Source organism: Pristis pectinata, chromosome 3 (assembly GCF_009764475.1).
Source record: "Pristis pectinata isolate sPriPec2 chromosome 3, sPriPec2.1.pri, whole genome shotgun sequence".
Lineage (NCBI taxonomy): Eukaryota > Metazoa > Chordata > Chondrichthyes > Rhinopristiformes > Pristidae > Pristis > Pristis pectinata.
Window position 1 is genome coordinate 94444048 of NC_067407.1, and position 27780 is coordinate 94471827.

The following is a 27780-nucleotide window of genomic DNA, read 5'->3' on the forward strand; positions in this document are numbered from 1 at the left end:
TCCTCATACTCAACTTTTCTCACATCCTACCATCACCTCAGCCGACACTTCCTTATTTACACACTGCAATTGGTATCAGCATGGGCTTTTACATTCCCCCATCCCTGAATCACATTCTTGATATTGGTCTCTTTTCACTTTGGAGATCTAACAACAACAATTGCAATTCAAGCAGCAACGTCCCAAGGCCCGAGTGTTGCAATGGACATGCTGACTGCTGCTATTATGGCTGTGAATTACAATGTGCCTGCAGTATCTTATAGTCCAGCAACCTGTTCCCCCAAAATATTAGAAGGACCACTGGTGTCCAAAATACCGATGTTTTGCGTGTTATTCTTTGCTGAGATACAAGGAGAATGGTTTCCTCAGTGCCAAAATGGATATGGCATTCTGAGTAACTTTCTACTGTGCTTGTATGTCAAGGAGAGCAAAGGTGGTGGAGTGATTTCCCTATTAAATCTGTTCAAAACACTTACTCAGTTTCACCATTTTTAACTGGGCCAGATAAAGGGTGCACATTATTTGGAATGCATCTGCTGGCACTTTGATGGAAGTTCTGCATTTTCTTCAGAACAAATTATGGCAAACTCCATACCATTCTTGCAATTTTAGTAATAACTTTATGCAATTGACACATCTCTATTTTTAATTCTGCTGATGAACAATGGGGTGTGGTAGAATCAAGTCTGTAAATCATTTGTCAAATATTTGTATTATATTTATTTATCTTGAAGTTAATAATGGTTTAGAATGCAGCAGTGGGTGTGGGAAGTACACATTTTAACCATAAATAAATCAATCTTGATTTAAAAGCAAAACCGCTAACTTTCAGCTGATTCAATTTAAAATGTCGCCTGAGAAAGATGGATTTAATTTTGTTTGAGCAAAGCTCCAAAATCTGTTCATTTTCACACAAATTATTACCACCTTCTAGACACCAAAAAAAATCATAACACTTTCGACAAAATATTTACATGCTTCTTACAATACAATACTTCTTATTCAATTAAGTGAACTGCCAAAAATGCAAATATCAGACCAGGTCTCCAGGTTTATCTTATTTATATCAAGCATTTAAGAATATAACACATTCCTTTTTTGTGTTAATTACTGTGGATTGTTTTCTGAAGGCTCTTGATTTCAAACAGAATTCTAGAGAACTGCTAATTGTATACGATCAGGTAGAAAAGGAACTGCAAAGTCTTGTTATTTCTGCTCTGTTACAGACTAAAACTGTAATCCAAGTATATTTAATAATACACTGCAATTACATAGCATGACTGTAAGCCAATAAAGTTAAACATCATAACATTGTGGATTACGACTTTAATTATGAGATAGTCACTTAAGTTGACTAATGATAAGGAATGCAATGATTAACTTTTTTTTAATGCATTTATTCGTAAGTGGCTGAATAATTGACATCATATGAATACAGGGTATTGAAACAGTGTTTGAAGGAAAACCATGAAAATTATACATCACATGACAAAATAAGTTTTCATTATGTCTACAGTAAATGATGATATGTATTTGTCTACCAGTAGTATCAAGTGCTCTTAGTAAACTCCAAGCTATAACTTCATCAGTTTTGCAAATTTTTGACTTCAGAAACATGAGAGAGCAATAATTTATGGCATTTGGTTCAACAACAATTATCCTTGGGTAAGCCACATCTTGGGCTAGATGCAAAGCCAATTGTTATTTTCATGGTCCAAGATGCACTCATTCAGCTCAGAGGTCCAGTCTTTTACATACCCACATTAATTGTCATCAAACACTTGGAACTATTCTCAATGAGAATATTCAATCCTTGTCAACAAGTTGTCAAAGAAAAAAGAATTGAGGATACTTTAGATCATTTCCAACAACAAAAAGGAAAAGAAAACTCAATTCCAAAATGCAAGTGCAACTTTAGATTCTAAATAAAATCTCAACTCCATGATTTTTGAAAAATGTTGTGGGTAGTATCAAACTGAAAACCATTTCCTGAAGATGGTTTAGTTGTAGAAAAAATAGCAGATGGTGAGGAGTTAATTACAGACATTGTTAGTTTTGAAAGTGGCTGTAGATCAAAGACCTGCAAGGTAAACTCAGATTCGTACCCATTTACAACCACTCTGCATTCAAAGCACGCAATGCATATATTACATAAATCATCGGAACAGTTAGTGTTTCAATTGTCTGTTGACACTACCATCTGTTCTGTTTTGTAACCTCCAGCAACATCAGTTGGTACAACTCAGGGCAGTGATGCTCTCTTCAATTTCAGTTAATTTTTTCAGCAGTTGATTCACTTTGTTCTCGTTTAACTCCAAGCAGAGAAATTCTGATTCCTAAGACAGAAAAAGAAGAATTCTTCAAACTCTAAGATTAAAGAAGCATTAATTGTACACATTCCACTTAGTTTCATGTCTTCGATGAACTTGGAAGCATTACATTTGGTTGCCTCAGCAAATAGTTGATCCAGATTGCAAATTGTTGTGTCCAGGGCCCAAGCATCAATCACTGTGGTACCCCACCTGTTAGTTTGCCAACTTAAGTATTCCTACTGTTTTCTCTGTTAATCAACTCTTAATCCACGGCAGTATAATACCACTAATTACATCTATATGAACCTTGTTCACCAAGAGTTCTGAAAATCCAATCCCACTGGTTACCCCCTTCTACTTTACCAGATGTGTCCTTAAAGAACTCCAACAGATTTGTGAAACATGATTCCCTTTTTAAGCAATGCTGAGTATGTTTAGTCGCATTGAGATCACAATGTCAGGCTAACAGGTTGGTTATTCTCCGTTTTCTCTTCCACCTCCTTTCTTAAAAGGTGGGGTCTTATTTGCTATCCCTCTAATCTACAGGAACTCTTCCAGCATCCGTAGAATTTTGGAAGATGATAACTAGAGCTTCCACTCCCTTCATAACCATCTCTTTCAAACATTATGTGTTTCAGCAAGAGATGAAGAAATAACAAGTATGAAATCCAAATAACAAGGATATAAAAAAATAAATTGTAGAGTATCTATAAGAATATAATTAAAAACAGTTGATACATCAGCATGCACCTGAGGCCAAAATGGTCTGTTTTGAGCTGTGCATTCTATTGAAATCAAAAATGTCCTGGAAAGATAGGAGTAATAAAATTAATATTTAAACACCATATTGGAACCAGCAACCTTCATATTAAGATTAAAAATGAGAAACCACTGCAATCCTCCCGTTGAAGGTACTCCCACAAGACTTAGGAGGAAGGCGTTCCAGGATTTTACCCCAGTTGTGGTGAAGGAATATTAATATATTAATTTCCCACTAAATCAGCCTGAGAATTGCCAAGATCTTACTGCATGCAGGTGAAGAGAATTGTGAACAGAATTGAACAGTGAAAAACCCCATTTCTGACTTTACGATGGAAGGAAAGTCATTGATGAAACAGCTGAAGATGGTTGGGCCAAAGACACTGCTCTGAGGATCTCCTGCATTGATGTTCTGAGGGTAGGGTGATTGATCTCCAATAATTCTATAACTGTTTGAGATATGACTACAAATATTGGTGCATACTCGAGTTTTACCAGAGCTCCTGGATGCCACATCCTTGTCAAATCTTGGCTTTGTGTCAAGAGCAGTAACTCTCATCTCATATCTGGAATTCAGCTCTTTGATTCATGTCTAGACCAAGGCTCAGAAGTGGCCAAGCCAAGTGATTCTGACAAAACCCAAACTAAGCATCAGTGGGCAGGTTACTGATGAATAATTACCACTTGATACCACTGTTGACCTTCCATTACTTTGTCAATGATTGACAACAGATTGATTGGACCATAATTGGTCAGATTGGATTTGTCCTACTTTTTGTGAAGAGGACTTATCTGAGCAATTTTCCATTTTGCAGAGTGATTGCCAGTATTGTCAATGTACTGGAATACTTGGAGAGATGTAGCTTGTTCTGGAGTGCAAGTGTTCAGTACTGGAGCCTGGATATTGTCTGGTCCCAGAGCCTTTGTGAAATCCAGTACTCTCAGCTATTTCTTGGTAACACGCAAAATTAATTGAATTGGCTGAAGGCTGGGTTTCATGAAGCCTGGATGGATCATCCACTCGGCACTTCTAAATTAATATGATACGAATCATTCAGACTTGCCTTTATAACTCACATACTGGGCTCTGCCATCATTGAGCTTGGGGATGTTCTCGGAGCCTCCCCTTTCCATTCGGTATTTAACTGTCCACCATTATTCATGGCTGCATGTGCCAGGCCTGTAAACCTTTATCATGTCCATTAGTTTTGGGATTGCTGAGCTCTATCTATGCAAATTCTTTTTTTATTTAGTCCTGAGTTATGTGTCAATCCTGTGAACCTCTTATTTTAAGAATCTCATCATGCTCTTTGGCACTTCTCATTGCATCAGTATTCATCTTCTGGGTTGATTTAATAAGGCGGTGAGCAATGTGTGGGCTATTAAGTTACAGAAAGCAATGGTTTTTGCTCTTGTGTTGATTTGCTCACTACTTTCTGCAGACCAAGTCTTTCAAGACACTGCCAATTCTGTCAGTAGTGGTATTACCAAGCCACTGATTGATGGATGCAGAATGTATTCTTTTTGGGGAAAGTGAGCGTTCATGCTACTTTCGGAGGAAAATGGACCACTTATCCATCAGCAGATGGAAGCTGACGGGTAATAATCAAGAAAAGGCTTCTTGGTTCATGTTTGACCTCATTCCATGAGACTTCTTGGGATATGAATTCAATTATGAGAACTCCCAAAATTACTCAATCCCACCTGTATATGGTTGGACTGCCACTTCTGGTTTATCTAACTGTGGAATGGCGTGCACCCTAGGATTGTGATGAAGATGTCTGACATGTTGTCTATAAGGGAGTGATACTATGACAAGTTTCTCAGCTTATTGTTTGATTCTGCTATGGGCCTGCTCTCCCAGCTTAAATACCAGTCCCAAGATGCCCATGATCAAAACTTTACAAAGTTAACTGGGCTGGTAGTGCCTTTGCTGTGTACAAATTCAGTGCCTATATCAGTATGGGATGGTCTGTCCAGTTTTATCCTTTTTCTGTCTTGACACAGTAGTCACAACACAAATCAATAACTCGCTAGGCCATTCAGATGACAACGAAGAGTAAACAACATTGATGCAAGTCTGGAGTTGCATCCAGGCTGGACCAGCTAAGGGTGGTAAATTTCCTTCCCTGAAAGACGTTAAGTCAACCCAATGGGCTTTCAGGATAATCTGGTGGTTTCATTGTCACAGTGACCACCAGCAGTTTTTGACAGCCAGAAAAGCTCTCATTTGTCCCTGGGAGAAAAGAAGAATGGTCTTGCTTTCCTTCTACAGGCCCTCCCCAGGCTATGAACACCCTACTCACGGACACCCTGTGCATACCAATGAGCTCCCAGAAATATTATTAAAATCAAAAGGAGAACCAGTCTTGAAAAAGGCTCATTTACATGTAACCTCCCCGCAGTAATCAAACACCATTGTCTTTTAAAAACACGGGCTGCTAGTTTTCACTGCAGGAAGCCACTTAACAGAGTTGCTTTGGAAATCAGCAAACAATTGCTTCTATTGTTACTTGTGTAACAATACTTTATTAAACAATGTAACACAGACTGTCACTTGAAGCCCATAGAAACCAAACACTGGGTGAGACATCCTGATTCTGTACCATTGTAAATAGGCAGGGAAAACAATAAATAACTGAATGTTCATGTTGATTGGCCTTCAACAACACCATTCATTACAATACTGTGGAGGTATGGTTACCGTATCAAGTGATTTTGTATATTTTCCAACTTATGGACACCTGTATAAACATAGAATCATAGAACAATACAGCACAATACAGGCCCTTCGGCCCACCATGTTGTGCCACCCTTCAAACCACACCTAAGACTATCTAACCCCTTGCTCCCACATATCCCTCTATCTTAAATTCCTCCATATGCTTGTCTAACAATCTCTTGAACTTGTCCAATGTATCAGCCTCCACCACCACCCCAGGCAGCGCATTCCATGCACCAACCACTCTCTGGGTGAACTTCCCACCCATTACCTTAAAGCCATGTCCTCTGTTTTCAGCATTGGCACCCTGGGAAAGAGGTGCTGGCTGTCCACTCTATCTATTCCTCTCAATATCTTGTATACCTCTATCATGTCTCCCCTCATCCTACTTCTCTCCAATGAGAACAGCCCTAGCTCCTTTAGTCTCTCCTCATAATCCATACTCTCTAATCCAGGCAGCATCCGGGTAAATCTCCTCTGCACCCTTTCCAACGCCTCCACATCCTTCCTATAATGAGGCGACCAGAACTGGACACAGTACTTTAAGTGTGGTCTAACCAGAGTTTTGTAAAGCTGCATCATCACTTCGCGGCTCTTAAACTCGATCTCCCGACTTACGAAAGCTAACATCCCATAAGCTTTCTTAACTACCCTATCTACCTGTGAGGTGACTTTCAGTGATCTGTGGATATAAACCCCCAGATCCCTCTGCTCCTCAACACTCCCCAGAATCCTGCCATTTACCTTGTACTCTGCCTTGGAGTTTGTCCTTCCAAAGTGTACGACCTCACACTTCTCTGGATTGAACTCCATCTGCCACTTGTCAGCCCAGCTCTGCATCTTATCAATATCCCTCTGCAAGGTTTGACAGCTCTCCACACTATCCACAACACCACCAATCTTTGTCATCTGCAAATTTGCTAACCCAGCCTTCCACCCCCTCATCTAAGTCGTTAATAAATATCACAAAAAGTAGAGGTCCCAGAACCGATCCCTGTGGGACACCACTAGTCACAGCCCTCCAATCCGAATGCACTCCCTCCACTACAACCCTCTGCTTTCTACAGACAAGCCAATTCTGAATCCATATGGCCAAGCCTCCCTGGATCCCTTGGCCTCTGACCTTCTGAAGAAGCCTACCATGTGGAACCTTGTCAAGCGCCTTACTAAAATCCATGTAGACCACATCCACTGCATTACTCTCATCAATCTTCCTGGTCACCTCCTCAAAGAACCCTATCAGGCTTGTGAGGCAAGATCTTCCCTTCACAAATCCATGCTGGCTGTCCCTCATCAGTCTACGATTCTCTAAATGCTCATACATCCTATCTCTAAGAATCCTTTCCAACAGCTTGCCCACCACAGACGTAAGGCTCACTGGCCTGTAATTCTCTGGACTATCCCTACTAACTTTCTTGAATAAGGGGACAATATTTGCCACCCTCCAATCCTCTGGTACCATCCCCGTAGACAACGAGGACTCAAAGATCCTAACCAACGGTTCAGCAATCTCCTCCCTCGCCTCACGAAGCAGCCTGGGGAATATTCCGTCAGGCCCCGGCGACTTATCTATCCTAATATTTTCTAACAACTTCAACACATCCTCTCTCTTAATATCTACATACTCTAGAACATTACCCTCACCAACACTGTCCTCAGCATCATCAAGACCCCTCTTGGTGAATACTGAAGAGAAGTATTCATTGAGAATCTCACCCACTTCCACAGCTTCCAGGCACATCCTCCCACCTTTGTCTTTAATCAGACCTACCTTTACCATAGACATCCTTCTGCTCTTCACGTATGAGAAAAAAGCCTTGGGATTCTCCTTAACCCTACTCGCCAAAGCCTTTTCATGTCCCCTTCTCGCTTTCCTCAGCCCTTTAAGTTCCTTCCTTGCTACTCTATATTCCTCACGAGCCCTGTCCGATCCTTGCTGCTTGCACCTTATGTATGCTGCCGCCTTCTTCCTAACCAGTTGTTCCACCTCCCTCGTCACCCACTGTTCCTTCACCCTACCATTCCTTGTCTGCCTCACCGGGACAGATTTATCCCTAACATCCTGCAAAAGATCCCTGAACATCGACCACATCCCCATAGTACATTTCCCTTCAAAAATGTCACCCCAATTTACACTCCCAAGTTCTCGCTTTATAGCCTCATAATTCGCCTTTCCCAATTAAATACCTTCCTGTCCCCTTTGCTCCCATCCCTGTCCATGACAATTCTAAAGGTTATGGAGCAATGGTCACTGTCCCCCAAATGCTCACCCCATAGATCTGTCACCTGTCCCGGTTCATTACCTAAAACTAGATCTAATATGGCATTCCCTCTAGTCGGCCTGTCAACATACTGTGTCAGGAATCCGTCCTGGACACACCTAACAAACTGCGCCCCTTCTAAACCCTTAGCACTAAGTAGGTGCCAATCAATATTTGGAAAGTTGAAGTCTTCCATTATAATAACCCTGTTATTTTTGCATCTTTCCAAAAACTGCCTCTGAATCTGCTCCTCAGTATCCCTACTGCTACCAGGGGGCCGAATAGAATACTCCCAGGAGGGTAACTGCCCCTTTCTTGTTCCTAACTTCCACCCATATTGACTCTAGAGAGGATCCTTCTACATTATCTACCCTTTCTGCAGCTGTAACGGTGTCCCTGACCAGTATCGCCACCCCTCCTCCTCTTCTCACCCCCTCCCTATCCCTTTTAAAACACTGAAAACCAGGAATATTCAATATCCGTTCCTGCCCTGATGTCAGCCATGTCTCTGTAATAGCCACAATATCATAGTCCCATGTACTAATCCAAGCTCTCAGTTCATCTCCCTTATTCCTGATGCTTCTCACATTTAAGTAAATGCACTTTAACCCATCCACCTTACTACTTTTATAGTCTGTACTCTGCTTCTCCTTCCTCAAAACCCCTCTACCTGTCAGATCTGACTTTTCCCCATCCCCTTCTTCCTCTGACCTACTCCTCCAGTTCCCTTCCCCCTCACAATCAGAACCCGTTCCTAACCCATGGACAGACTGTAATGGCAATCATCCACCTTTTGTTGGTTACGTCTTTCCATAAGTCTCAAATGTTCATGTTTTTTTGCCCATGGGAAGAACTGGTACGGGAATATGAACAAATCGTGAACCAATGAGTGAAAACAGCAATTGTTAACCACGTTTTCGTCAGCTTTAAACAACTTGGAAGAGCTGAACTCAAATCTTTATAATCGCAGGTGGCAAAGCAGCTGTTGCTCCAATAGTCACCTGATTATAAAGTTTATCTCCAACTTTAGGCCCTTATGACACTGATAAGATAGGCTGGAGGGTCCAGTGGAATTATTGCCAGTATCCAAATACAACACAAGTGGACTCAGTGCATATATATGCCCCACCATAAAAAAAATAAAAACATTGGGAAAATGCTGCTATGAAGCTTGAGAGTGCACAAAGACATCATGTTGCAGTGGAAATTTCATTCCAACTCAGCTTTTACAGCTGACTGTAATTACATGTGGAATTCAACCATACAAATCATGCACAATGTGGGAATACGGTTGCCACACAATCTCCTGATGTATGTGGGCAGATTTCCATTAAACAAGGATAAAATCTAGGCACTTGGAGCACAAACTGAGGGAAAAAAGCAAGACTACAAAACAATTAAAATTGACAAGTGAACATACAATTAAATAAGGAGGACAACTGGAATAAATGCTTTTTTACCAGAAGAAACAAAACCAGACAAATATAAATTATTTTAAGATCAGCAAGGGTTAATTTAAAATGTTAGAATTCCTGAGCCACTGTACAGAGTTCACAACACTGGCATCCCAGGTGTGTGATGGAGAAGGCAAGTATTACACCACTTTGTTGGCACAGTCAGAACACGCTGCATATTGATTAGCACAGTTAATATGCACTCAGTAGAGGACAGCCTGTTCCTCCAAAATATTTAAAGTTTAGGAATATAAAAAACCTTTCCATTTGTATCAAGCACTCACTGTATCAGTATTATTTTTAAGTATCACTAACCTTCACTCGTCATGGCTTGAAAGAAAGAAAATGCATTCATGTCAGCCAGAACGACAAAGTGCACTGCACCTGCCCTTATTTTGACTTCAGGAGTTGATCAGAGGTTGGGTATCCTGAGACAAGTGATTCACCCAAGTTTTCTGCAAATCACAAGTCAAGGGTGTGATAAATTCATCTCCACTTCTTTAAATGAATGGGGCATAAATATTACTCAAGAGACTTGATTTATAATCCAGGATAAAGGACTGCAACTGTTCAAGCAAGTGGCTCATCACCATTTACTCAGAGACCTTAAATTGGCTAGTGAGACAGTTCGTAAATTGCTTTAATTTTTCCAGAATTCTCTTGGTTCTGGGAAGGGTCCATTTGATTGGCAAACAACAAACGTAGCTCCTTCACTCAAAAAGAACGGGAGACAAGAAGTAGGAAATGACAGGCCTATTAGTTTAACATCTGAGGAGGAATATGTTGCAAGCTATTATTAAAGACTTAATAGCAGGGCATTTAGAAAAAAAAATCAACACAGATTTCTTAAAGGGAAATTATGTTTCACTAATTTGTTGGACCTCATTAAAGTAATGTGCTGTGGGTGAATGATACTAATATTTCCAGAAGGCCTTTGATAAAGGGGAACATCAGAGGTTATTGACAAAAATGAATGTGTAGGAGATAACATACTGATGTGACTAGAAGATTGGTTGACCAAAAGAAAACAGTAGGCATAAAATGGACCTTTTTCTGGTTGGCAAGATTTAGCAAGTAGAGTGCTGCAGAAATTAGTGCTGGGGCCTCAACTTTTTACTATTTGCATAAGTGACAAATAAGTGGGCAGAAGGCAAGGTTGCTAAATTTGCAGTTGACACAAGGATAGGCAGGAGAATAAGTTTTGAAGAGCACATAAAGTGGCTACAAAGGGATATGGAAAGTCTAGGCATATTGTCAAAATTAGGCATATTGAGTATAATAGAGTGGGTCAATGTGAGATTTTCCATCTGGCAGGAAAAATAAAAAGTAACATCAAAATAGTGAGAGACTGCAGAGCTCTGAGAAGCAGAGGGATCTGAGTGTCCTTAGGCATGGTTTGCAAAAGGCTAGTAAGCAGCAAATCACGTAATTAGTTACAGAGGGCATTGGTAAGACCACATCTGTGGTACTCTGCCATTTAATGGAGGATGTTAATGTGTTAGCAGTTCAGAGGAGGTTTATTAAACAGATTCTCAGAATGGGTGAGTTTTCTTCCAAGGGTGGACGGGCAAGGTTTATAGCCACAGGAATTTAGAAGAGTCTGAGGGGACTTGATTGAAACAAAAGCTCTTGAGGGTTCTTCACAGGGCGAGTGGGGAAATGATGTTTACTTTCGTGGCTGAATCTAGAACTGGGTTGGGTCACTGTTTACAAATAAGAGTTTTCAAATTGTAAGACAGCAATGATGTGATTTGAGGGTTGTTAGTCTTAGGAACTCACTTCCTCACAGGCCTGTTTAAATAGTCTTTAAATATTTTTAAAACAAAGGTTGTTACATTCTTGATGAGTAAGTGGGTGAAACATTACCAGGGGTAGGTGTGAATGTTGAGTTGAGATAATAACAAATCAGCCACAATTTTATTGTATGGTGTAGCACGTTTAAAAGGACCCAGTGGCCTACATGATGTTCCTAAATAAAATGAAAGGTAATGGCAAGAAGGGATGGGCAAGAAACAGTAGCCAGCGACACCCACATCCCTTCACTGGGGAAAAGAAAAATTCTTTCAGTACAGTGATTTGCCTCAAATTTATCCAGGCTGATTGTGAGCATCCATTGTTGAACCTGGTGATATGGGCATGAGGTAACAAAAGTGAACTATTCAAAACCTTTTCATTTACAGGCTGTGGACATGGCATCATTTATTGGTCATCCTGTAACTAATGGCTAAGACTGTAAACGAGTGACTGTGGTGGGTGGCCTGTGAACAAAGATTTATTCTGTGCACCGAGAATTTCACGTACAATTGATTCCAGTAGGAAAGACACTTGAAGCATATTTAGTCACTTGGGAAGGACAAAACTACTTTATATTTTTATCCAAAATTCTCTGGAGTAAAGGAAAATCAGAGACCCAATGAAGTCATTTTAATGTTGTCATTTCCTCAAATCAGCAGTAAAATAAATGTTGATTCGACAGCCCTTACTCATGCAATAATTTCGGGAGCAAATCTAATTAAATTACTGGATTAGCATTCAGTGGGCCCGACATCTGATCTGGAGACACAAGTCTCAGCATGGCAGCTGGGGAATTAAAATTAAAGTCATTAAATCTGGAATAAAAAAACTAGAGGAAAGGTGACCATGAAACTATAGTTGTTGAAAAGCCAGATAGTTCATGGATGTATTTCAGGGAAGGAAATCTGCCACCCTAACCTGATCTGATATGTATATAAGAAACCCATTCACCACAGTCACTCATTTACAATCTTAGCCATTAGTTACAGGATGACCAATAAATGATGCTATGTCCACAGCCTGTAAATGAAAAGGTTTTGAATAGTTCACTTTCATTACCTCATGCCCATATCACCAATACATAGTACAACTGATACAGCTTTGCAGAACAATAAAGTTTTAATAAGAGTTACAGAAGGCAATCTTGCCCAGTGACAAAAGGAAAGCAGAATTATGCCTTGCTTTGCAAGATTAAAAAAAATCAACTTTAACTAAAATGTGACTCTGACAATTTCTGCATTGATGCATTTTTGGAAGGCTGCAAGAACTGGGAACAGAAAATTATCAGGGGGATAGGAATGGAAATAAATGAATTAAAATGAAAAAGTGTCAGTTTATTTTAAAATACTCACCACTTCTGTATATGTCAAGGATATGTTAATTGGGTCAGGTGAAGTGGGAGGAAGCTTTTACTTAACAGAAACAAACAAGACGAATGGGCTCTTTTCACTCTAAATACTTAATAATGAGGGCCTTAATATTTCAAATTGTAAACTTTGTGAAAAGTAAAACCTCTTCTGCAACCTCCACTGCTATCAGAATATTTGGGGGGAGAAAAGCATGCATTATTTGTGTATCTTAGAGTCCTTTTATCTATCCATAGTCTTGCCTGCTCTTTTGAAAACGCTTCTTGTTGAGAATTATGGAATTTTAGTAACAGAAGCATTGGTATTCAAGATGGTATCCAAGATGGTATCCATCCGGGACATGCCTTCTTCTCGCGACTACCATTGGGGAGGTGGTACAGGAGCCTGAAGACCCACACTCAATGATTCAGAAACAGCTTCTTCCCCTCCACCATCAGATTTCTGAATGGTCCATGAACATCAACTAATTTTTCCTTTTTTGGACACTATTTTTGTAATTTATAGTAATTTTGTCTTTGTACAGTACTGCCACTGCAAAACAACAAATTTCACGTCATAAATCAGTGATAATAAATCTGATTCAACTGTCAGATGTCATCACCACACAGTTCATAAAGCTGTTACACAAAGAGTAAACGTGTCGTAATCAGAAAGTCATTCAAATGATTATACTATGAAAAGCTGCAATTAAAAGCTCACTGGCCTTCCAAAACAATGCAAGATTCTTTGGTGCTTTATTGATTTTTGTTCTTGTCAAAGAAATAACAGGCAAAATAGTTTTGCTATTTCTCTTTCGCAGATGATACCTGATCTGCTGAGCATTTCCAATACTTCCTGTCTCTATTTCAGATTTCTCGCATCAAGAGCTCTCAACCACATTTCCACAACCAGCTTTTGCAATCAACACATTATCCTTTGCGATTTCCATAAGCTCCATCATCATCCCATCACCAATCACATTTTCTTCTTTCTTCTCTATTTCACAGGGACCACTCTCTTTGTGATTCCCTGGTCCACTCTTCAGTCCCGACCTGCCACTCGCCTTCCCATTGCATCTTCCCATGGAAACTATGATTTAACAGCAGTCTGTTCACCTCTTCCCTTCCCACCATCCAGGGCCCAAAACAATCACTTCAGGTGAAGCAGTGATTCACCTGCACTTCTTCCATCAAGTACATGACATGCAATACTCACAATATAGCCTCCAACAGAGTGGGGAAACCAAACACATACTGCATGACTGCACTGTGGACCACCCATACTCAGTCAGCAGGGGTGATGATGAGCCTCCTGTTGCATGCTATTTTAATTTCCAATCCCCCTCCCTTTCCCAATCCAACCCGTCTGCCTGCAGCCTCCTCCACTGTCATAGTGAGGCCCAATCGAACATCTTGGCTTCCATCTGGGCATTTTGCAACCTTCTCAAATGAACATTGAAGTTTTACAACTTCAGGTTTATGTTTGTGTTCCCTTAACACCCATTTTTTAAAAAACCTTCAGCATTTTGTGTTTTTACAAAGAAATGCAGATAAGGTAACCTTCAATGATCCATATGAAGAGGGATACAGATTGATGAAGTGATATGTGCAAATCACAACTTGATTTCTTTGTGTTTATCTTGGATTTTGAAAATAAAATCACCCGTGTTGGCCTAACTTAAGTGGCTGCAGCAAATAGATAATGGGTCTAAATAAGGATTTGGATTTACCTTTACATCAAGTTCAACTGTTTTTGCAGTAGTTATTAAAAACAAACTAAAACTTAAAAAAAAATTGTTAAGTTCACTTTCCAATTCAGAAGACTAGCCTTTAATTTGGATGTTGAAACAATTTTGAAAGGATAATGTGTGGTTCCCAAGAATCATTTTATTCTCCCTAAGCTAAAATAGTTCACATTTTAATGATGTCACTAGGAAGTTGAGAGCCCTACATCGTAAATAATTATACACTGTGCAACTGTGGATGGGAAGGTCACCATCTGCAATTTCCGATCCAAGCTGCAAATCACCCTGGGTCTAAATATTGGAGCTTCCTACCCAAACAGACTGTTCAACATGACCTTTGCAACAACAATTGGGGATGGGTAACAAATACTGGACCTGTTAGTGACAGCCACATTCAATGAAACGAATAAAAAAAAACTGATCTAAGTTGAAATACACAATATAAAGTAACAACTATATGCAACTTCATCTGTCATTGCATATAAATCTTGCTCTCTATGGGCTGACAAATACACAAAGACATAACAGATGAGATTTGCATCTGACTTTCAGCTTTCCTGCATGTCTAATTAGCAAAGGGGTCACATGCCAAAGCCTCTTTAAAAGAGAACAAAAAGGTGTCCTGTCATTGTGTCCATTAGATCAACAGAACAGTCAATTTGTTTGGTGGTTAATTCAGGCGTGGATTAAGATTCCCACAGTGCTTTATATTTGCTCATTAATAACTGAAAAACAACAGCTTAATTTTCCAACACCATTGAGAAATGGCATGCTGTAAAACAGCTCTGATATATATATGGATTATTTCTGGAAGGGTAGATCACCTATGGGATAAGCTTAAAAAGTACTCCAAGAATGCACCAAAATATTTTTTTAAAATTTACTGCCTTGTTGTAGGTATAGGCCATCCCCAGGTTACAAATGCCCAGCTTATGACCATAGTGTACATACGACCAAGCGTTTGGGAGACTGACAGGATGGATTCGGCAGCTACTGCAGGGCTGCAGGCATCTTCTGCCAGGTGGGAACAGGGAATTTCCATGTGCCTTCTCTCCCCATCACCCCACCCTTAACAATCAGAGTCTGGGTCAATCGGAGCAGAGCTGGAAGCACTAAACAGACTTACTAGCTCACTCACTGAGTCATTGAGGTCAGCTGGCGACCACTCTTCCTGTGCCTGCTCACTCTCCCATCATGGCTGATCCTCTCCTACAAATAGTTTCAGTTCATTTCCAACTTATGAACAGTTCGGTTTACAAACAATTCTCAGGAATGGAACCGTGTCATAACCTCGGGACCATGGGAAGCAGCACTAGCCATTTACAATGCTAATATCCACTTCTGAATGATGGCTGGAGCAGCTTCTTTCTTCCACAAATCACCACTTGAAGTACAATGTGAGGATGTACTGAACCTAGAAATTTGACAGTTGATCCAGTGTCATTAGTTATACGCTCCTAATACAATTTACAAAAGTGTTCAAACTCTAATGTAACTTTCTAATACCAAATATGCCACTGTAATTGTGTCAAAAGTAGCAAAATGACACCATATTTAAACAGGATATGGTAAACCACTGTCAACCATCATTATTCACAATCATGTGAATCACATGAGGGATCCCTGATGGAGCAGGAAAGATGTCTACTGAGTGGTCAAATTGTATCATGTAAAGATACTTTGGGTTTTTAACGTCCCATGTATGATGACTTAGCTGATCCCAGCTGGGGTGGTTAGAATGCAACAGATGGGGGAAACCTGCTCCAGATTAGGTGGTCTGAATCCAAATCCATATTTTCCATCAGAAGCACATGTGCAGCAATTGTGTGAAGACCAGGTTCAGCTCACCTGCATGGAACAGTCAGCCAAATCTCATTAAAGGTCAAAACAGGAAAAACTGCCATGGGGCAATTTACCTACAGGAACCCACACCAAGATAAAGAGGAAAAATAAGGAGCAAGAATGTTGCAAGCAGACATGGCTCTTGGTTTCCCACCTTGCAGTCCACATATTAAAAGCTGTCATTAGATCAAAAAGTACAGTTCAACCCCTGGCTTTGCCCCTTCTGCACCAAAAATAATCTAATGTCAATTTTAGCATACCACCGTTAGTCCAAATGATGTCTGTTTCCCACTCAGCACAGAATCATTCTTGAAGCGAGAGCCTCTTTCATATGTTTATAAATGCTACATGACCAGGCTGTGTTAGTAATGTGGAGACTTGGATAAGTTGCTGACAATCACTGCTCAAGTTAATGAGCAGGGAATCAAAATCATTAAGGCAAAGGGAGACAAAATTGGACACCAAATGATGCAATGTAGTCACTCTAGAAAAATACCTATGTATTTAAAACTATTTCTAAGTCATCAAATATGGGACACGTGGGATATGCAATATGTCAATACAAACAGCACTCAAAGGAGACTTGGGAACATAATTCATGGATGAGGAAGAAACCATGGTCTGCCCACTTTGTCATCCACCATCCTGGGATTCACCTCATACAATGATAAAGGAGTAATTGATTTAGTTTCAACAATCAATCACTATCAAACAGTCTGCAACAGAGCCAGGCCTTTGGATATACCCAATCTTCTCAAGCATGTGACATTCATCACATATTGTGCCTCTAATTATTCAGGGCGAGAACTGGATACAGTAGACTTATGTTTATGGTACAATGTCAGTAGAGCTCAAGTTCAAATCCCAGTAGGGCGAGTTGAAAAACTTATTTAAATAACATTGGTAATAAAAGACTAGCAAAAATCAACAATAATTGTCATAAAATGTCAGCTAGTAGTTTACACATCTCTTCCGGAAAAAGCATGTACGTGGATCTATAAATGACTCCATAACCACACTTAAAACACTCAAGATAGTTAAGAAAGCACTATATTTTTATTGTCTTATATGCAAGCAACAGAAAATAAAACTCATACTGAAGTGTTGCAAATGAACAGACACGCCCAGAATGTAAAGGCATAGTTGCAACTGCAAGTTCTGACCCACTGATCAGGATGGCACAATGCCACAGTGCCACACAGTTCTTTACTACCCTAATAAACCACAAAGTCAGAGCTGAGCAAATATAAACAAATGTACATCTGCAGGAGTGATCTATTCATTTAAAATACCATCTTGTTACCTCAGAACCTGATTACTAATCACAACCCTTGATTACAGTATTTAAAGATGGACTTCTTGCTTATTTCACCAGGAGAGAAGAACTTTTCTCATGATTGTGAGAAAACAACTTTTACTTGGAGTGGTCTTTTTCCCCATGGGATTCAGCTAACTCAAAATCGGGGGAAAAAAAGGAGGCAAGGAGTTAACTGTGGCTCCACTTCATTCTAGCTTTAACAGGATTGTGATTATTCACCAGCTGCCAGCTCAGAAAGCTCAGATCCCATGACATTTTGACAGAGCTACATTTAGCTTGTATTCAACCAAAGATCTAACAAATACTGGAATGATTATTCAGTATGCAGAATTAACCACTGACTTAACCCTGCTCTCAAATTCTTAGAATTGCCTGGGGCAAAGAGACAAGCTTAACTCTTTTGTAGCAGAGGGAGAAAAGTGAGCAAGGATCTTCTTTTTCCCTGTTTGACATGAAGGAAAACCATGCAACTATTTGGAATAAGGAAGACTTGCTGGAATGGGATTTAGATGAGGAGGATGGGGGTCGAGTTAACTCCGGACAGCACAACTTGTATCACATTGGGTCAGTAGAAGCTGAAAAAACAAGGTGGTCTTTTCCTACTTTTCTTGTTGCATATGCTCTTGCAATACAAGTCTATTTTCAATATTATGAGCCCTTCTAGTATAAGTAATATAAAATCGGGAAAGTTGTGTGCTGCCAGTCCTATCATCAATTTCCCTCAGTGCAGCAGGACAAGCATCCAAGGTGGCCATGACTGAAAAATTCTCTGCAGCTGTCCCCATTAATCTATTAAACAGATAGCTCTGTAAACACAGGATTCACCTGGGCAACTCTAACTTCACCTTACAGGTGCTCCCTTACCCAATCCATTCTTCCTCCACCTGCCCTGTAAACCCAAACTAATTTGTTTTCTCACGTTCCTAGTTCTGATGAAGGGATTTTGATCTGAAACACCAACTCTGTTTCTCTCATCACTGATGCTGTCTGACGTGCTGATCGCTTCCATCATTTTCCTTTCACTATTTCAGATTTCCAGTATCTGCACTGTTTGAATTTTCAATTACGGATAGGCACCATCGCTTCCTCACCGAGCCTTTGTACCCCAATGCACATCCTTATGTACTTCTGAGCAAAGGAGGGTTGGATAGTGTTTAACAAATCACCTGTCACTTCGACTTTTTAGGTTACAGAGTAGTATACTCACCCAGTTTCATCATGGGTTCAGCTCTCCCCACCACTGAGGACATCTACAAAAGGCAATTGTCTCAGGAAGGCGATGTGCATCATTCAGAACCCCTACCATTGAGGCCATGCTCTCTTCTTGATGCTGCCATCAGGCAGGAGATACAAGAGCTTGAAGACTCATACCTCAGGCTTCAACAGCTTCTTCCCCACTGCCATCAGGTTCTTAAACTGACTTGAAAAATCCTAACACTACATCGAGCTATGCTTTTTTAAAAAAATCTCTCAACTTGCACTAATGTCATTATGTTTATTTTAGTTTATTTTGTCACGCAAGTTATGTATAATTTATGTTAATTTAAGTCTATGTTATGTTTATAATGTAGTCTGCTGCTGCTACAAAAAGCTAACTTTCATGGCATTTATATCCTGGGTATATATGCTTAATGACAATAAACTTGAACTTGAAACTTTTATTCCTTGCCTTTACTGAGGACAGCTGGAATGCCTATCCAAGTGTATGTATGGCAACAGGGAGTGAGCAGTGATCTCACTAATGAAAACATCTACCACAGCAAATAACCAAAATTGAAATCTTTGTCCTGATTTTAAATTATTGGTGTTCATTGGGAATAACACGGTCAATGAGTTATGTAGTCTTGTCAGGGGTGGCATCTTTTGGTTGAGACAGTACATTGAGACATGATAAAGTAAGATGGGTCTAAAGTATATGAGGGGCAGAATGATTTCCCATGGTCAATATTTCCACAATCAATGGTTCCACCAAGAAAAGATCATTTTCCATATACTTACTATTTTCTGTATTAAAATTGACCATAGCAACTGATACAGGTGAATCTTGAATGAGATTGGGGAGCTTAAAAACTGTAAAGATGGTATTTCAAAGAATAATAAGATGATTACAGGATATAATATTATTGCATCATGGATGTGAAAATATTCAATATATGTTTCCAGAAGGAGGAAGGACAAAGCTGCAATGTTACAGTAGCAAGGGATGACGGTGCAGGATGTGGAGTAGGAAGGGGGCTTCGGCATGGGAAAAAGGTACAATTCGAAGGTTGTAGGTTTGGGGAAAGGCAGTGCTGACAGTCTGGTGTGAAGGTCTGTCCATACTGGAGAGACAAATATGGGAAGCAATGACAGTCTGCAAGATCAGGCAACATTTGGGAAATGGGGATCACTAGAGGGATTATGAGCCGAGTTTCAGGAAGTCCCAGGAGAACTGAATGCTTAGGTATACAAGCAGTCTGGTTGGCAAGGAGACTATCTTGGCAAGCGCCTAAGGGAAATGGAGAGTTGTGAGGGGAAAGGATGTCCGATGGGGCTCAGGAGGAGGCAGAGAAAGTCCAGTATGCAATGCTATGATGCATAACAATTCACACCATGAGTTTGGCTTTGTTGATATGGAGATAGGAGCTTTAGGTTGGGAAGGGCACTTTAGCCAGGAATTTTGAATGAGGACATCAAACTATTGAAAAATATTGGCTGCTTACTTGCATTGTCTTACTTTTGTTTACTGGTAACAAGTAACTATTAACATCAGGTAAATAAAATTCAAAGACTATAATTACATAGCAACAAGTACAAATCAGTGGCCAAGGACAGGAATCCAGTTAGTCACTATGGTATGGACTTTGTGATGGAAAATATGGCTTCAGTTTTCCTAATGTTCTGTTGGAGGAAACTTCCACTCATTCAGTGTTGGTTCTCTGAAAGGTAGGGATAATGGAGGGGTTAAAGCGTAGTGAGGTAAAGCTGTGAACTCAAAAAAAATCACATAAAATTACTGCAACGAAGAAACAGAAAAAGTAAGAGCACAAGAATAGAATAACGGGTTTGATTCAGCCTTTCCTAGATGGCAATTTTATCATTACACAATATCCCTCAATACTAACACTCAACAAGCACTAATTACAGTTTTGGAAATTTCACTAAAAGAACTTGTTTTATACCTGTCATTCACAATGTCAGGAACAAAGTGCTCTAAAACTAGAAGTGTTTTTAAAATGTGTTCAAAGTACAGTAAATACAGATCCACTTTGCATGCAGTAAGGTTCCACAAAATGCCACGTGATAATATCCAGATGTTTCTTACTCACATGCAAACTTATGCAAGGGGATCTTCCATGTTCACTTGAAAAAGCTGTAGCCAAAAGACTGCAATTCTGACAGTGAAGTCTAATACTCTTGCACTGGAGCATAAATCAAGATTTTGGATTAGTCATTCTTCTGGATTGCCTCTTGGATCCACAAAGAATGCCACCTACTGAGTCACAGCTGATGCAAATACAATGCATACGAAGGGGGTTGTGAACCCATATTCCTGAGATTTACACTTTTGTACCATATTGACTGAACTGGACATAACCTTTTGAGGAGAATCATTGCAGTTTCTGATTTCTCTTTATGTGAAGAGGTCACTTCAAATGATTAATGGGCCAGGTCGAGTTTTAATAATGCCCTTCTCTATTCTAAATTCTTCCACCAGCAAAGATAGTTTCTCTGTGTCTCGTCCTTTTCATTTTTATTTATAATTCCCTGATTAGAGAAAGGTATAGAAATCAAGTTGATCAACCCTTTCAGTCCCTGGATCATTTTGGTAAATCCATGCTATACTTCGAGAGGCAGAGTGCACAGAATTGAAAACAACATTCCGGATAGGGTCCAATCAAGGTTTTGTACAACTTAACATAAGCTCAAAGTCAATTCCAATCCTTTCATCATAAAAGTCAATCTTCTTAAGCCTTTTGTCCCCCTCACTAGTTGTAGTTATATATTTTAGTGATTTATTGCAGGCAGAAAATATTGTCAAAAAATACTTTGATCTGGATCGCTCACAGTAACTGTGAAAGGTATGACACTTGCTGACATTTTCTGAGGTTTTGCATATTTAGTCTGCTTATGTCACTTTGTAACAAGCCCCCGCTCTCAATAGTTTCCCTTAGGGGGAGTGTGTGGGTGGGTGGGATGTATTCACTGTCAACATGGCAATATATAGAGTTCAGCAGAACACATAATATACTTAGGATCCCACGTTTTCAAAAGAATCTTCCTTGGCGTCTTCAGTGAAGGGAACATCCATCTGAAGCTGTTGTGAAAATCCTTGCAGATCATATTGAGGCCACCAGTGGCTATTATAAGATGAAAGGTGTTACAAGACTGAAGGATAGATAACTTGCATTCATTTGCTCTGAGAGGTGGAAAAAGACAGTGACTGGAGTTGGCAGTCAATAAATACTAAAGTTGCTTTTGGCAGGCTGAGTGGATTCTGTGAACAACTGTTCAATAATCACTACTATTCACAATATCCTGCCCATTTCTGGATAATTGAAATCAATATTATAGCATATAGTTTTCGTAATCCTTCCTGAACTTCATACAACACTACATTCAAAATGTTCATATGAGTCCGCTCTGCAGGTAAACTGCAAAAACTATTTCTACTGGTTACCACACCAGTAGGCAGAAGACAAGTTAAAAATAACATTTAGAGCAGGTTATATGGATTTTCTGTTGGAAACTGGAGAACTGACATTTTCAGATTTTAAAGTGAAAATGTAAAAATTATTTGTGTGTTTAAGAATTGTTAGTGTCTTTAAAAATTATGTGCGTCTTTAAAAAGTGTAAGGAGAAAAGAGAATTGCAAGAAAGACCCCTGCTCAATGAGTGCAATGATCTATTTATCACACAAATGACTCTTTTTCCTTGTAACTTACAGGCTCGTGCTGCCAAAACAAACACATTACTGTTTCTAAAACCATTTTGTCTCTGTGCCACTTACAATTTTTCATACATTGTAAACTGCCAATTTCCATGCTATTGAATACAATAAATAAAGGGAAACATGAGCCAAGTATTAACATAGCATTCATTGAAATCTGCTGCAGTGAAGTAAATAATACAACAGTGCATCTATCCAATTACTTTTCCATTTCTTGTTGAGCAGTACATTATGAAACTCTGTTTGCATTCCCACTTTGTTTATATAATGCCTCTTTTCAAGTCAGTACTTGACCTACGGAATGGAAAAGTAGCTTGATTCATGGAGAGCATTTAAAAGATGTGCAAAATAAGGGTTCATCCTAATAATAACTGAGTTGACAAAATATGGTTTATTGTCATAACAGGCATCGTAGGAACTAATTGATCTCAACTAACCCTTACAGCAATTCAGCTATTGTGCTCAGGTAGGTAACATTATAGCACTAGGTTATATAGGAATCTACATACCCAATATGTTTGTGCTAAAAAGTTATACCACTTCCGAATTCTATTCGAGCATCCACTGGTAACAATATTAAGAACTATTAAGGGGTGCACAAAAATGGAAGAGTTTGGGGTCATGGAACCAAGTGGATAGCTCTTTCAAAACTCTGGAGAATACTTCAAGTGTGCTGGTACAGGTGCAATAAGCCGAATGTTTTTTTTAAATTATGTTTAACCGTCCCCACAAAGTTTCTCTTCTCTCTAACTCACCAACATTTGAAACAGCAATGCTGTACAGCATACGGGCACAGTGGTTAAATTAATGGAACTAGTTACCCAGAGAGCTGAATTAATAATCCAAGGACCCAAGTTCAAGTCCCACTTTGTCAGCTGTGGAATGTAAATTCAGTTAATAATTTGACAAAAGCTACTGAATTGTTTCAGAAATTACTGGATGGGTTCACTTAGGTCTTCCAGTGGAGGGAAGTTGCCTCGTCTGTTCAATGTGCAATACTTGAAAAATAATTGAAAAGAAATAGGCTCCCATGGCTTTATTTTCTTTTCCTCAAGTATGCCAATAGACTAGTTGTATCAATTGTACAATAACAATATTATGACACCAGATTCCTAAGGCAGAAGTATTACAGCTGAAACAATTCATCCATGAATTTACAAATATATCCTCGGATTATTTCCCCCAAATCAAAAAAAAAATTACTCTTATTCAAAGCTTTGGTGTTCAATCTGCTGAGTTCCAAGTAAACTACCAATTAATATGGTTGTCTCAATAAGTACTTCAATGGAGGGTTTTCAAATGATAATGAGCCAAAGGATAGATAACTTAAAACTTGGTCAGAAACGTTTTAAGAGGATTTTAAAAGAAGATGATTAAAAGAGGCTTAAAAAAAATCAGTTTCAGACTAAGACAGCTAAAATCATTGATCAGATCAAATCAAACCAAGCGCAGAATTTCAGTCAATCTCGCAAAGTTGTAGGATCCTAATGTGTTCCATGAAAATGTGAATTAATTATTGGACAGATAGGTCCTTTGACCCAGCCTTCCCAGGCCAACCATCAAACACCAATCTACACTTACCAGCACCTAGTCTGTAGCTCTCTCTGCTTTGGTGATTCAAGTACTTGTTTAGATAATTCTCAAATGTTCCAAGAGTACCTGCCTCCATCATCAACTCAGATAGTGTGTTCCACATTCTAACCCACTCTCTGGGTGAATGAACTCTTCCTCAGATCCCCTCTAATCATCTTACCCTTTACCACAAAGCAATGACTCTATGACACTATCTGTCCAGTAATTAGTTCACATTATCATGAAATATTTTTATGTACCCCCAAGAAACTTAATGAGCTTTGATTACATTAGGAATTTCTCAAATGGGATCAGGGTAGAATTCCTAACTTTTTACTATTCTACTCATTTTCCAAAAACTAACCAAGATAAAATTGACTATGCCACCTTTACAAAACAAAACTTAAAAGCAACATTTTATTACTTATCTGAGGCTAACTAAAAGCAATTCAACAAATCTCAAACGTCCAGCATAATAGAAGAGGATTTTTTCATAGAGAAATACATTTTTGCAGCTAGTGCAAAATTTCTTTCACCAAGATTGAGTCACAAATTGATAACAAGATTAAGCTGGTTGTCAAATAATAAAACGCTGCAAGAATCTCAAAGAAATACCAGGTTGTTTTGTTTTGCTAAATAAATCACTTGGAGATTCTATTTTCTTCTTTTTTTTGAAAGAAAACTGTTCTAGTAAAAAGTGAATTATGGCCCCAATTACCATATAAAAATGAAATTACGTGTTTCGATTGTATTTTCAACAATTAGCAAACCAAATAGGAGCACATCAAGCCGGATATGGTAATACTGAATTCTAATTGCCAACCAACCCATTTTCCAATATCAGGTGATCTGTTTGGCATGATATTTTCAAGAGGACTTCTACAATAACTATTCACTTGGCTGTTAGGCAACAGAGGAAATGTTATTTCACAGCGAGATTGCTATTAAACATGTAGAAAACTTAAAACAGTTCAGAAATGAAAACAGAAAGTACTGGGAATACTCAACAGTTCAAGCAACATCCTGTGAAGAAAGGAATGGAGTTAACACAGCAGAGAAACAGGTCAATGGCCTTTCATCAGAACTAATAAACTTCTCCAGTTCTGATGAAGGGTTATTGATCTGAAACATTAACTGTTTGTCTCCATAGAATGACACCTGACCTGTTGAATGTTCCCCATACCTGCAGTTTTTATTTTCAAATTGGTATCACAGAGAGCAATTATTTACTTCAAGCACACATCTTGTTTCAAATACTTTGTCATTCACATTTTATTCTGCAATTGCAAGATTTTCTTCTCAGTAACACAACTGCTATTCAACCACCTCTATGGAAAAAAAATTAAAACATCAAAATTGTGCAATATAGAAATATTCATATCAACTGCTGCATGTTAAGAACTGATATAGTTGCAATGTTATAGCCTCTAAGCAGTTCACCATGTTCACGTTACATCATTTATTTGCGAACAGGAATTCAAAGTTATTGAATTGCAAGAGGCATCACTGTCAACACAATTCTGTCCCAATCTAATGAAAATGTGCCCATTTTTAAGTACTGTACAGGTGTTTGGCAAAGATGATAATCCCTTCTCTGGCTTTTAACACAAATTAGTTGAGGCTCCTTCACTGCCATGCATTCTGAGGATAACTAGATCAACATAAACCAGCCATTATCCTTCAGTTTGTCAATAGCTTTTAAGCAGTGCATCAAAAATTTTGATCTAAACCTTTAATCTTCAAGCAAATCGAAACACTGCAATTTTGAAATTGGTTTAAGTACACAGGTGAAAATAATGGCAGTCTTTTGTTCTTGGTTTTAATATGAACAAACACGATTCATAATATTTAGCTCTAGGTATTTCAGTCAAGCATCATTTCTCCATTGATATGTCTGGAAGTGCTGTTTCCAGTATACAATTAATGGAATTTGACATTCACCTGACAATATCACTGTCCAAATTACTTGCTGCACATGGTAACGTTGCAGTGCTTGCACTGAGCCACTAGCAAGAGTGTACCTGCATTATAAAAGCAGGTTGTAGCAGTCTTGAGTTACCTTTATGTAATGAACTTTAATTTCCCCCCACTTTACCAAACTAAAGGACTCTTTGATCAGTGCTTTAGTCACTTTTTTTCTTATTTTGCCAAATCTCTGATAAAAGGGTACAATTAACAGAAGAAAGAAGTCTATAAACATAACTTAAGGACTCACAGCATCAGCTCTATCAACAAAATTCATCACTTTTTTTTAAATAAAGTGAAATAATTGCCCACTCTTAATTTATCTCGAAAAAGTGGCAGAGAATCACCTCCTTAAACAGCTCCTGCCTTGTGGCAAGGGTACTCAGTGTGGTTGGAGGGGAGCTCCAGGATTTTGACATAAAGGACTGGAGATCTATATCCAGCTGGAAGGAAGACACAAAAGGAAAGAGGAAATTCACAGGAAAACAGACAGTGATAGAAACCAATGGAGACTAATGCACATATTTAAAGAATTTCTTTAAAGCTGACTCATTAACTCATTATAGGCAACTCAGTCAACTATAAATAACTTCAAGGTGGTAGAGGAACATTTGTCTTCATTGTTTCAAATCAAAATATGTAACTTATCAGATATCTTCTGCATAAACCTGTGACTGCCATAAAATTCATGCAAACTGAATCTTCAGGGATGTCAAAGTAAATAGACAGGGGGATGTGGAAGGTCATTTCTGGAAATACAGCTTCCAATTGTGAAGAAAAGGTAATGTCAAAGAGTTAGAAAATACAACACAAGAATTTTAGGGTGATGAGGGAGCTAAAGGAGCTCTAGTTTAGAAGGTGGAAGCCAGTCATTTAGAGGACCAATAAAAGAGTGGTGTGGGAATTGGTCTTTGTTCTGGACAGAGCACAAATCCATGCCAATCCTTCGATCACCTTTATCCTTTAGCTCATCTACTATTGAAACAATCCATGCCTTTGTTACCGCTAGACTTAACTACTTTAACTCAGTGTTGCTGGTGTCCATGATTATTTTTAAATTCAAAGTTGAGTTTATTGTCATATGCACAAGTACATGACCACACAGGAGCAAAGAAAATACTTGCAGCAGCATCACAGGCACATAGCATCACATACACAACATTCACAACAAAAACATACATTAATCAAAATTATACAAGAAAGAACACAATTAGAATTTTAAAAAGTCCATTTTAGTGCAAAGTGGTCAAAGTACTCAGCGTTGCTATACTGAGGTAGTGATTAGGATTGTGCAGGTTGGTTCAAGAACCCATTGGTTGAAGAGATGTCACTGTTCTTGAACCTGGTGGTGTGGGAATTCAGGCTTTTGTATCTCCTGCCTGATGGTAGCTGTAAGATGGCACGGTAGGGATCTTTGATGTTGCCTTCTTGAGGCAGCGCCTCCTGTAGATACTACCGATGGTGGGGAAGGATGTACCCATGGGCTGAGTCCATTACTTGAGGCAATCCAAAACTATATTCTAAGTTGCTCCAAGCCAGTTTGCCAATCAAGTTTACTGGCTGACCTGGTTAAGCAAATGCCTTGATTTCAAAATTCTCTCGCTTGTTTTCAAATCCCTTCATCACGACGCCCATCAAATCTGTCCCAGCAATCCTCCAAGATGTTCGCATTTGTCCAACTCTGACCTCTTGAGCATTCCTGAATTTAATGTTCCACCACTGACAGCTATGCCTTCAGCTCCCAAGTTCAAACACTGAAAT

At 39.1% G+C, this 27780-nt stretch overlaps 1 protein-coding gene across 1 annotated transcript in view; it reads right to left on the reverse strand.

Annotated features, from left to right (window-relative positions):
- Positions 1–1375: 1375 nt before the first annotated feature.
- commd1 (copper metabolism (Murr1) domain containing 1) overlaps positions 1376–27780 on the reverse strand; it is a 72885-nt gene continuing 46480 nt past the window's right edge. Inside the window, exon 3 of the mRNA XM_052010842.1 lies at positions 1376–2336. Within this exon, the coding sequence (XP_051866802.1) occupies positions 2229–2336 (108 nt within the window). The 3' untranslated portion in view covers positions 1376–2228. The remainder of the gene's footprint in view (positions 2337–27780) is intronic.